Source organism: Stegastes partitus, unplaced genomic scaffold, assembly GCF_000690725.1.
Source record: "Stegastes partitus isolate 25-593 unplaced genomic scaffold, Stegastes_partitus-1.0.2 Scaffold398, whole genome shotgun sequence".
Classification (NCBI taxonomy): Eukaryota; Metazoa; Chordata; class Actinopteri; family Pomacentridae; genus Stegastes; species Stegastes partitus.
This window is the reverse complement of record NW_007578129.1, coordinates 449,261-460,889: the sequence shown is the minus strand read 5'-3', so window position 1 is coordinate 460,889 and position 11,629 is coordinate 449,261. Positions and strand designations below refer to the sequence as shown.

At 42.9% G+C, this 11,629-nt stretch overlaps 2 protein-coding genes across 2 annotated transcripts in view; one reads left to right on the top strand and one right to left on the bottom strand.

Moving 5' to 3' along the window:
• Positions 1-3,994: 3,994 nt before the first annotated feature.
• s1pr1 (sphingosine-1-phosphate receptor 1) lies at positions 3,995-7,736 on the top strand. Its single transcript, XM_008285353.1, has 2 exons — positions 3,995-4,058; positions 5,719-7,736. Exon 2 carries the CDS (start codon positions 5,841-5,843, stop codon positions 6,960-6,962), a length of 1,122 nt encoding a protein of 373 aa, XP_008283575.1. The 5' UTR covers positions 3,995-4,058; positions 5,719-5,840; the 3' UTR covers positions 6,963-7,736.
• A 1,973-nt stretch (positions 7,737-9,709) lies between these two features.
• Positions 9,710-11,629, bottom strand: part of LOC103359821 (uncharacterized protein K02A2.6) — a 6,364-nt gene continuing 4,444 nt past the window's right edge. Inside the window, exon 4 of the mRNA XM_008285359.1 lies at positions 9,710-11,617. Coding sequence (XP_008283581.1) covers positions 9,710-11,617 — 1,908 coding nt within the window. The remainder of the gene's footprint in view (positions 11,618-11,629) is intronic.

The following is an 11,629-nucleotide window of genomic DNA, read 5'->3' as shown; positions in this document are numbered from 1 at the left end:
AGCAGTAAGCACACCTCTGTAGTCATCCAGTGTTTTTGATTTGCCCACCCTCTCGAAGACATCCTGCATCGTTCTGGTGCCGAAAAAGACCCGGCCCAGCAAGCTGAATGACTACTGACTGGTGTCACTCACTACACACCTGATGAAGACGCTTGAGCGGTTCCTCCTCCGCCTCCTCAGGCCCCAGGTTCAACACGCCCAGGACCTTCTACAATTTGCCTACTGGGCAAATGTTGGGGTGGAGGAGGCTGGACTGTACCTCCTCCATCAAGCCCACTCACACCTGGACAAGGGAAGCAGCACTGTGAGGATTCTTTTTATGGACTTCTAGAGTGCCTTTAACACCATCCAGCCCCTGCTACAGCGGGGAAAGTTAGAAAGGATGGGAGTGGACTCGTGCCTGGTGGACTGGATCTCCGACCACCTCACTGACAGACCACAGTATGTCAGACTGAAGGACACCACATCTGACACTGTGGTCAGCAGTACAGGGGCCCCTCAGGGGACAGTGCTGGCCCCTCTCCTCTTCACCCTGTACACCTCGGACTTCTGTTACAACTCGGAGCTGTGCCACATACAGAAGTACGCAGATGACACAGCCATCATGGGGTGTATCAAGGATGACAGAGAGAGTGAGTGCAGGAGTCCGGTGGACGACTTTGTTGTCTGGTGCAGAGAAAACCACCTGCAGCTCAATGCCTCAAAGACAAAGGAACTGGTCATAGACTTCAGGAAATCTGTACCATGCCCACGACACGATCTGATTGAGGCACATGAGGTTGAACTTGTACAAAACTACAAGTACCTTGGCCTGTGGCTGGACAACAACGTGGGGCGTTCAGGAAACATAAGTAAATTGTAGAGTCTATCAATAAGAAAATGTTCAGCAAGTCTTATGTTTTGCCTGTAACAAGGTGAGAAGTGAGAACAACTGAGAAAGTTGATTGTACCAGTGAAAAGTTAGTCTGGAGCCCTGTGGGGACTTCTGTATGGCGCGAACATTGTTCGGTAAATGGTTACGTATGCAGTGACGTATGCTGTGGCTCTAACTTGACTCCTTGCCAATGGAAAAGCAACCGGTTCTTCGGAGGTCCGAGATTTGAACCAACTTAACACTGGCCCTAGCACCAGCACGAATCCAGCACCTGATATCTGGGTGCTGGATTCGTGTCCGTGGATTCCGGGTATCTGACGAGCCCTTGCCCATGCCTGGCTACAGGAGGAGGCCCCAGTTTCCCTGACCCAGGCGAGGTGGCAACTTCATCAAGGTTTATTGAATTGCTCTTTGTCTGGTCCCTCCGCCAGGACAAATCTGTCTTGCGAGACCTTACCAATGGTTATTACCGCAGACAACACAGCTCCCAGGATCACAGGGACACTTAAACCCCTCCAACTCGAGAAGGTGGTGGTTCATCGGGGGGTTAGTAACTAGATACACAATAGAAATATAAGAGGACTATAGGACCAGGCCAGTTGAGGTAGATGGCCACCCTCCCTGAGTCTGGTTCTGTTGCAGGTTTTTTTGTCCTTCCTGGTAAAGGGGAGGTTTCTGATTCTTTCCACTGTTGCGAATATAGTGTGTTCCCCAAAATACTGAGTGTATTGGGCCATAGCGGCATCAAAGTAAAAACAGACAGTAAATACATTAGTAATATATTGAAAAAAATGTAAATATACAGGGGATATACTTAGTTGCTAAGTGGCAATATATACTACTGCCAGTGACGTAAGCTGAGGTTCATGGCTGGTGAGGCACTGACTTCATCAGGATCAGATTTACAAATATATGCACTCTACAGAGAAGCTTCTTTGCCATTTGATTGGCAGCAGTTTTTGAGTTATGTTTCATATCTGCATTCTACAAACTGTAGCCCACAAAACGTACACTTCATTAAAAAAAAAACAACTGATTGCGGTCTTACCTTTACTTATAAATAAAGTCCATGCGTCGCTCCTTCTGCACAAAAATATCTGTTTCTTTCTGGTAAAAGTCCTCCTTGTCTTCCTTCACTTGGCGAGAGGGAAAAAAAATAAATCCATCGCTACACTTGACTTGCTAACTGTATACCTAGTCTAGCTTGCTGTCACTTACTCTGCAGCCGCGAAGTCGCAAGAAAAATGTCTGGGATCACGAGCACTCCCTGCCATGAGGCAAGAGAACTGCCTTTATCACTTTGAACCTCTTCTCAGCCATTTATGATTGCTCAGCACACGAAACACGTTACACACAAACAGTTGGTAACAATAAAACACTGTACAAACACTATGGAAAATCAGTTCATATATTAAATGTGTTTGAAATATTTTATTGGCGACATACAGACAGCACTATGCTGTCACTGCATGGCAGCCAGCAGTTAGCGAGGGATTGTGCAGTCTAAGGTGAGGCTCAGCCTGCTGATGCCTCACCAGCTTCTTTTCCAAGCATTTAAATGGGAAATTGCGAAAATTCTGCGATTTTGAATTTATATATATTGGGCTTTTGCCTTTATTTAGAGCAGAGAGATCGACAGGAAAGGGGGAAGAAGAATGGGGAGAGACCTGCAGCAAAGGGTTGTGAGCGGGAGTTGAATCCACGACCGCTGCGTCGGGAAACTATAACCCCTGTTTATGGGTCGCCCAGTCAACTAGTTGAGCTATAGGGGCTAAATGAAAATACAAATGCTTTATAGTACAAATCACTGGATAAATATCATCATTTAAATAATTTTATCAATACATGTTTTTTTTTTCTTTCCATGATGGCAGGTAAGGCTTTGTTCATCTTTAAACTGCTTTAAATCGCTTTTTAAAAATATAGTTTAATTTGGCATAAACATACGTGACATTGTTATTGACTGAAGACATGGCACTCAACCGTGATGTGCATTCATTCTGCTGAGGAAATTATATTTTCCTTTGAAGGTCTTAAAAAGCTTTAATCTGGCTTCTGAAAGAGTGCAGAACCTAACATAAAAAATGCACCATACGACTGAGTGGTAGGAGAAACTAATACTAATTATGATAATAATTCTCTTGGTCACTGCTTTTGAATGCACTATCACAGTGGTACATATTTTCATGTTAAGTTACGGTAAAATGCTGACAACCATAAATGACAGTATTTTACTGTATTTTTACGATGTAACTATTCTAACTCACCCAAACACATTATTGTATCATATTGTAACTAGGCTTTTAAATGATATTCTCTACTTATATAATGTTGCAACCTTGACTATCACTGTAGTTATCTGTAAATTACAACATTTTAATCTTTTAAAATGTAAAAATGTGAATTGCAGACATATACCATAAATAGCTATGCTATTTATAAACATCTTTATGATCCAGAAGTGAGATCTACCGCTGTTTAACATTTAAAAAGTCATACCAACAAAAAAATCTGAAACAATAAAAGATGAGGGTTAAGGCAGATTATATATTTATGGATGTAAAACATTTATACAAAGGCAGCAATCTATGACAAAGTGTAACTGTCAAATATACTTTAGACACAAAGGAAAATTGTCTGATAATAACATGGGGCATTGATGTAAAGTTATCAATTATATTCTGCCTAAATCACATCTAGTCAGTCTAAATAGTGCTTTGTGTTTGTGTTGTGCGAAAACTTTTTGTTCAGCTTGCAGCATCAGCTTTGTTCCTGGCCACCTGTGTGGCTCGGGCTCAGGTGATGCTGGCCCAGGCTCTACCTGCTCCTGCTCCACTCACCTTTGTGCTGCTCACAGCCACAATCTTAGCCAAGAAAAAACATCAGCAATGATTTTACTCATAAAACAACAAATATTCTTCTTTATCAGAAGCCTGTTTCTAGTGTTTCATTGTTGTGACTATTGTTCACTTTGAGTGATGATGTGAAGAATAAAGGAGAAGAAACTACAGTCAGGTGAGCTAGAGGAGGGCAGCATCTTCATCCCACCATCCTCCTCCTCCTCAGAGAGAGAGAGAGAGAGAGAGAGAGAGAGAGTGTGTGTGTGTGTGTGTGTGTGTGTGTGTGTGTGTCGTTTCTCCTTCACTCTGCTGGCGGACTGTCTTCATCCGGACTCTGACTCAAGGTAAAAACGAAACACTTTTATTTCCGTGAAAAGCGCTTTTATCGCGTTGATGCTCAGCTTCGCTAGAAAGTCGGTTCAGTGTTTCAGTGAAAGTAAAATGTAAAAGTGAAGAAACGGAGCGTCGACAATTCGCCGCTGAGTTGAATCGAGGAGCTGATGTCGGTGCAGCTCTGCTTATTCCTCAGTATGAACCTCAGATCGGACACAAACAGCCGTTTTCCACCACAGGAGACAGAAAACACGCACACGGTGGAACACGGCTAAAGACACAGCAGTGGGGCTTTTGTCACAGCCGGTTCCTCCAGTGGAACCTTCAAGTCCTTTAACACCGTGTGGTCTCAGTGGACTGAGCCGAACCGGTGCGGCTTTTCTTGTTTTCGTTTAAGGAACGTTTTAGGAGCCCGTCCTCCACAAAGTTACTAAAAGTAGCAGATACAATCATGTTTTTTGTATGTCTGTCCAGATAATGGAAAAGTACAGCTGTATTTGCTTAGTGTGCTGACTGTAGACAGCAGGTTCGTGCCACAACAAGAACAATGCTACAAGAGCTGCAGTGTAGTTCATCCTCAAATGTGGGTCCTCTACAATTGTGCATTTAGGTCTTAACTGAATCAAAAATATGTTAGAGTTAGCTGGGTTCTCATGAAGCTACATAATAGCAAATCTAACATATGCTTTTGATGTAATCGTTACACACTATATGTGTTGCATTTGTTACATTTGTGTATTTAGTCATTTTAGCTCTTCCATACAGGACTGCTAACATCTCAGACTACAGCTTTAAAAGTTGCTTCAGATGACATTCTTCACCTCAAGCAAAGTGAAACAGTAAAGCAGAGGCATAAAAAATTAGATTGCAGGGTGTGACTGGGAGACAGCTTTATAGGTTAAAGCATGTTACAGGTTCAGTCATTTTAAAGGCTGGTCGTCCACTAACAAGGTGATTATGATCCTCTTTACAGTTCTTTAGGAACCTGCAGCAGGTTTCTGACTCTTAAGCTAAAACTTTGAGGTCTTATTAACTCCTGAATGTATTTAAGGTGTGTTTCAAATGTTTTTTCTAAAATGACATTTCTGAACTAAAAATGACCCAACTTTGATAAAAACTAATGGTGTGATTTGAGGTTTAAAAGTATACAGTCCACAGATTTAAGGAAGCCTGACTTTAGAGAAACACCTTCAAGGTATTTAAAGGTTGTTTTTCAGGATGTTTGTCTTCTAACCAGCTGATTAGAAACAGATCGGGTTTGTGAGTCTTCAGCAAGTAAAGCTTTAAGTGGATTTTTAGAGGTTTAATAACTCATGACTGTATCTAGGGGATGTTTCAACAGCTACAGTTCAAGTTAACTAAATGAATTTACAGCTTAGGTGACAGATTTAAAGTTGACAATGAGAGACCAGTGCAGTTTTATTTCATCAGTTTGAAGAATGTGACTCTTCCCAACTGAAGTTTTAAATGTTGCTTCTGTTTGTCTTCAGTCCCTCACAGTGATGATTGGAAGTTTTATTTTATGTCCTGAGTGAGTTTAAAGAACACTTTTGTTGTATGAACTCTGAATGTATATGACAGAGTATTTTGAAGTTTGTTTTTAAAGACGTGTGTCCACTAACAAGCTGGTCTCAGAGCAGTTATTAAAGATTCTTCTGCATCCCCCTGCAGGAACATGTCCTCCTCCAGCAGCAGGACTCCTTCTGCTCTTCTTCAGGGTTACTGCCTGACATGAAGCACTGAAATCTGAGGACGGAGTGCCCCCTGCCAGACTCCCTCTGCAGCTGCAGGCCATGGCTGAGCCCAGCTACTCTGACCTGATCGCCAAGCACTACAACTACACTGGCAAGTTTCGCAAGACGCAGCAGGACTCAGGTCTGAAAGCGGACTCAGTGGTTTTCATCATCGTGTGCTGCTTCATCATCCTGGAGAACATCCTGGTCCTGACCACCATCTGGAGAACCAAGAAGTTCCACAAACCCATGTATTACTTTATTGGGAACCTGGCGCTGTCTGACCTGCTGGCCGGTGTCGTCTACACTGCCAACATCCTGCTGTCGGGCGCCAACACCTACAAGCTGACACCCACACAGTGGTTCTTCAGGGAAGGTAGCATGTTTGTGGCGCTGGCGGCATCTGTCTTCAGTCTGCTGGCCATTGCTATTGAGCGCCACCTCACCATGCTGAAAATGAAGCTGCACAACAATGGCAACACCTGCCGCGTCTTCCTGCTCATCAGCACCGTGTGGATGATCGCGGCAGTGCTGGGCGGACTGCCGGTGATGGGCTGGAACTGCATCCAGAGCATGACGCACTGCTCCACAGTGCTGCCGCTCTACCACAAGACCTACATCCTGTTCTGCACCACTGTCTTCAGCATCATTCTTATGGCCATTGTGGTGCTCTATGCTCGGATCTACGCTCTGGTGCGTACTCGAAGCCGCAAACTTGTCTTTCGCAAAGTGTCCAACGGTCGTGGCAATGCTGGTGCCAATAGCAAGAGCTCAGAGAAGTCAATGGCGCTGCTGAAGACTGTCATCATTGTCCTGAGCTGCTTCATTGCCTGCTGGGCACCACTCTTCATTCTCCTGCTTCTAGACGTGGCATGTGAGACGCTGAGCTGCCCCATCCTCTACAAGGCCGAGTGGTTTCTGGCACTTGCGGTCCTCAACTCTGCAATGAACCCGCTTATCTACACGCTGACCAGTAACGAGATGCGGCGCGCATTCCTCAAGACGTTGCTTTGCTGCACTGCCTGTATCCGGCCAAAGGTCAAGTTTACAGGGCCGATCATGGGGGCAGAATTCAGCCGCAGCAAATCGGATAACTCCTCCCACCCCAACAAGGAGGAGACGGAGTACTCACCACGGGAGACAACGGTAGTGTCCTCAGGGAACATCACATCGTCATCGTAAACATTCAAATGTCTGGCCATAAATGAGCGGAGGAGAGGGTGATGTACAGAGTCAGATGGAGAGTTTGTGTTTGTACAGGAAACACGTGAACAGTGCCATGTAGTGTTGTCACGAACCCTCTGCGGCTCAGAACTCACAGCACTTATGGAGACTTTTAAGCTGGTGAAACTGGGATCAGTGAACCTTGAGATAGAGGAGGTCCGACTCTATATGTAGCTCACAACCTTCAGTCAGAACCATCACGTCACCCGCAGGAGGATCGGCTGCTTTAACTGCTGGATCTATGGATGGTTTCTGCTCCCACATAAGCTCAGGTTTAACTCAGCTCGTCTGCTTAAAAATGACCATCAAGGTCCTGCTTCATTCAGGACCTGGCAAGACCAGAAAGCGGTTTGCAGATTTCATCCAAACATCCTCATGATACAGAACTCAGCCTTGAAAAATACACTTTATCAGACACTTAAAGCATCCTGAAGGTTTATAGACACTGTAGTAGTGAATTATTGATGTGTCTTATTTCATCGTGAAGGTTGATATTACTGAATGGCAGTTATGAGCGTCATAGAAAGTGTTGTTGATCCTCATAGAAGAGTCTGACTAGATACTCACCCTCTAAGAACCACTAGAACCTGTAGCGCTTAGACACACAGCTGTCAAATATTTAAGAAATACAAATAAAGTAATGGAGATTCCTTTCCTCTTCCCTTTCCTGAAAACCTTCACATAAGGAAATCCCCATGTGAATTTAGAGCTCAGCTGCTTTTCACACACACAAACACACACACACACACACACACACACACACATACACACACACATACACACACACAAATGAAATCATAAACATCGGACTAAAAACTCAATTTTTCAAATAAGAAGGTTTAAATGTTTAGCCTACTCCCTATACTAATAACTTATACATGATTTCATTTCATTCTAAATCCTGTATGATTTCATTCTCATATAGAAGTTAATTTTGAACAGTAGAGCAAATTTATACCAGATGTTTGACATTGTTTGAAAAGTAATTTAGATGAATAAATGCTTATCAAAACAGTATATGAACAATTTTCTACTGTTCCTCTAATAGTTTTCAGCTCTAAAACAAACTTTCACAAATTAATAAAAAAAAAAAAACTCCACAAAATTATAATTAGGCATTTGATGTGTCTGAGAAGCATCTGAACTCTGAATAATGAATATATTCGATGTGATATTTTTGTAAAATGTTAACTGTGTAAAACTTGTAGAAATGATGGGTCAGAATGTATTTTGTACTTGGTGTCTGTATTGTTGTTATTACTAGTGATGTCAGTGTACTCATATTAATTTATGTTTGAGAGCAGGAAGGAAAATCTTGATTTTACTTGTCAGGAAATCTGTTGTTTTGTTCTGTGCAACTTTTGTCTGGTCTTGTGTCAGAACTACGGAAGCCCTTTCCTACCAAAAGTAAATAACAAATAAAATCAGTACATGCAAAACACGTAAAAAAAAAAAAAAAAAAAAAACACATAACAACAATTAAAAGAAATCCTCCTTCAGTTATGTTAAGTTACTCTTCTGGAGATTTTGAACTTATCACAGGATCTTCATCAACATTCAAGAGCAAGAATGAACTTTATAGCTGAATGGATTAGTCATTAGTCCTTCTGGAAGTCCATAAAAGGCTTGAAAAAAGGACATTTTACAGGGTCATAAAGACATCTCAAAAATTTACATATCCACTTTTCTGAATTTAGGCCTAAAAAGTATTTTAAATGATTTTGACAGCACTTTAAAAAAAACTACAAGACAATAGTAAGTTGCATTAACTCCAGGCTCACTTTTAAATGTGTTTTTGGGATAGATTTGTTTCGATTATGCAGTATCAAAACTACAACACAAAACCAACATGAAACATGGAATACCATTAAAGAAACAAAGAGAACTCTTAAATTAGGAACTGTAGTTATAAAGATATGGGAGCTAAATTGAAAAAACATAGGAACTACACGGTGCCAGTGTGGACATGAAGTAGGTCTGCCATCTCAATGGTCCTAAAACTCTCAAAGTTCACTTCATAAAATGATGTTTAAACACCTGCAATTTCATTTTGTTAACTGATCTGCAGAGGAAGATCATGTGATCTGATCAAAAGCTCCAGAACAGATGCCAAATTAACAGTCAGTTAAAAATGAATTATATTTGAAGGAGAAGAATAATATATTTTAGTTTGAAGTTACACCTCAGAACTTTCTAAAGAAATTTCCAGTTGTATCAAAGTTTTCATCATCATAGTTAATTGTTAACCGGAATGTGCTTCCATAGTGATCGGACTCCTGACATGATGACCACTCCCTTTCAATTTCCTCTTACCCTCTGTCAGGAGCTCATTAATTAATCAATTAATTAGTTTTTCTTTGTTATCAAACACTTTGTTATGGTCCAGCCTGAGCTCTGTCTGCACTGTTTAACTCCTGTTTGTTTGTTAAGCTTAATAAAGACTGGAATAGAAACACAGTTTGTGTTTGAAAAATCACATCTGAAAAAGTGTGGAAAATCTGCCCATTGATACTACCAAATACTGGAAATGACAAGTTTCAAGTTGAAAAGGAAATCTAAAAAATGACTTCTTTTTTTTTTTTTTTTTAGCTTTAGCTGTGCATAAGTGTTTGTATGGTGGCCCCAGTGGAGTGTAGAGTATGTGTGGAATTTTTGGAGCCCTGAAGTACTAGAAGTGGCCTGTTATGGGGTTCTACATCCATCCATTATCTATNTCCCACTTCATCAGAGGGAACCAGTAACTCTCCCTGTGGTTCTCTTTCTTGCACTGTCACTGGAGAATGCTCTCCCACAGTGGACTGTCCCACTAATGAACAATCTGTGGAGTTTTCCTCTTCAGGGTCTGCGTCATAGCGTAGGCACACATGATCCTGATGCCTGCGAAACACACGTCCATCTGCCAATTTAACAACATATGAGACTGGACCAGTTTGTCTCAGAACAACCCCAGGCAGCCATGACACTGTGTAATTACTGCTGAAGTTCCTCACATAGACACGGTCACCAGGTTTCAACAGTCTCTGCCGTGCACAATGATCATGTCTGTTTTTCTGGCTTTCCTGCTTCTCCTTCACTCGTGCCTTTATGTCGGGGTGCAGCAGGTCCAACCTAGATTTAGGCCTGCGCCCCATCAGCATTTCAGCTGGGGTGCATGCAGTTGTTGTCTGTGGCGTGAGGCGGTACTTGAACAAGAAACGTGAAAGCCTCATGCTCAGAGAATCTCCTGTCATCCGCTTCAAGCCTTCTTTTACAGTCTGCACAGCCCGCTCTGCCAAACCATTCGAGGCAGGGTGAAAAGGAGCCGTCCTAATGTGATGAATTCCATTCTGTTGCATGATTTCAGTGAACAGCTCACTTGTGAACGTTGGTCCATTATCTGTGACTAGGCTGTCAGGTAACCCATGAACTGCAAACACCTGTCTGAGTTTGTCTATGGTGGAGGTGGCTGTGATGTTATTCATGATATGAGCATCTATCCATTTAGAATGGGCATCCACCATTATCATCAACATTTGTCCCAGAAAGGGACCAGCAAAGTCCAAATGCAATCTGGACCAGGGGCGGTCAGGCCACTCCCATGGGTGCAAAGGGGCTGGTGGTGGCATGTTCTGATGAGTCTGACACTGTGTACATGACTTTACTTTCTTCTCTAGATCCTCATCCATTTTTGGCCACCAGACATAGGACCTTGCTAGACTTTTCATCCTAGACATTCCTGGGTGTGTCTCATGTATTTCCTCAACAATCCGCTTACGCCCAGGAGGAGGTACGACAACTCTTGACCCCCACAAGATGCAACCATCTTGCAAACTCAGTTCTGTTTTACGTTTAGCATACGGCCGCAGCTCCTCCCCTTCCACAGCATTTGGCCAGCCTTGCAAAAGGAGTGTCTTGACTCTGGAGAGGACTGGGTCCCTGTCAGTCCAGTGTCTGATTTGAGCTGCTTTTATGGGCATGTCTGCAAGTCTCTCTAAGGAAAACACAGTCTCCGGCGGCACATATGTAGAAGACGGGGCCTCCGGCAAAGGCAATCGACTCAAAGCATCAGCATTTGCATTGTCCTTACCTGCCCTGTACAGAATGGTGTACTGATAAGCTGATAGCGTGAGAGCCCAGCGCTGTAGCCTGGCTGAAGCTAGTGGTGGGATGCACTTAACCTCACTGAACAAGCTTAGCAGTGGTTTATGATCTGTAACAATCGTAAATGGCCTGCCATAGAGGTATTGGTGAAAACGCTTTACTGCAAATACCACCGCTAGACCTTCCTTGTCTAACTGTGAGTAACCCTTCTCTGCTGTAGTTAGGGTCCTTGAAGCAAAAGCAATGGGCTTCTCAGAACTGTCCTCCATCACATGTGACAACACCGCCCCGACTCCGTAGGGGGAGGCGTCACATGACAGCGAAATGTCTTTCTCAGGGTCGAAATGAACCAGAAGTCTTTCAGAGTGGAGGAGCTCTTTAACTTCCTTAAAAGCTGTTTCTTGCTCCTGATCCCACTTCCACTTTGTGTCGTTGCGAAGCAGTTTGTACAGTGGGGCCAAAACCTTTGAGAGGTCAGGCAAAAACTTGCCGTAATAGTTGACCATCCCTAGAAAGAATGCACGCAACACGTACTCACGTTTTAT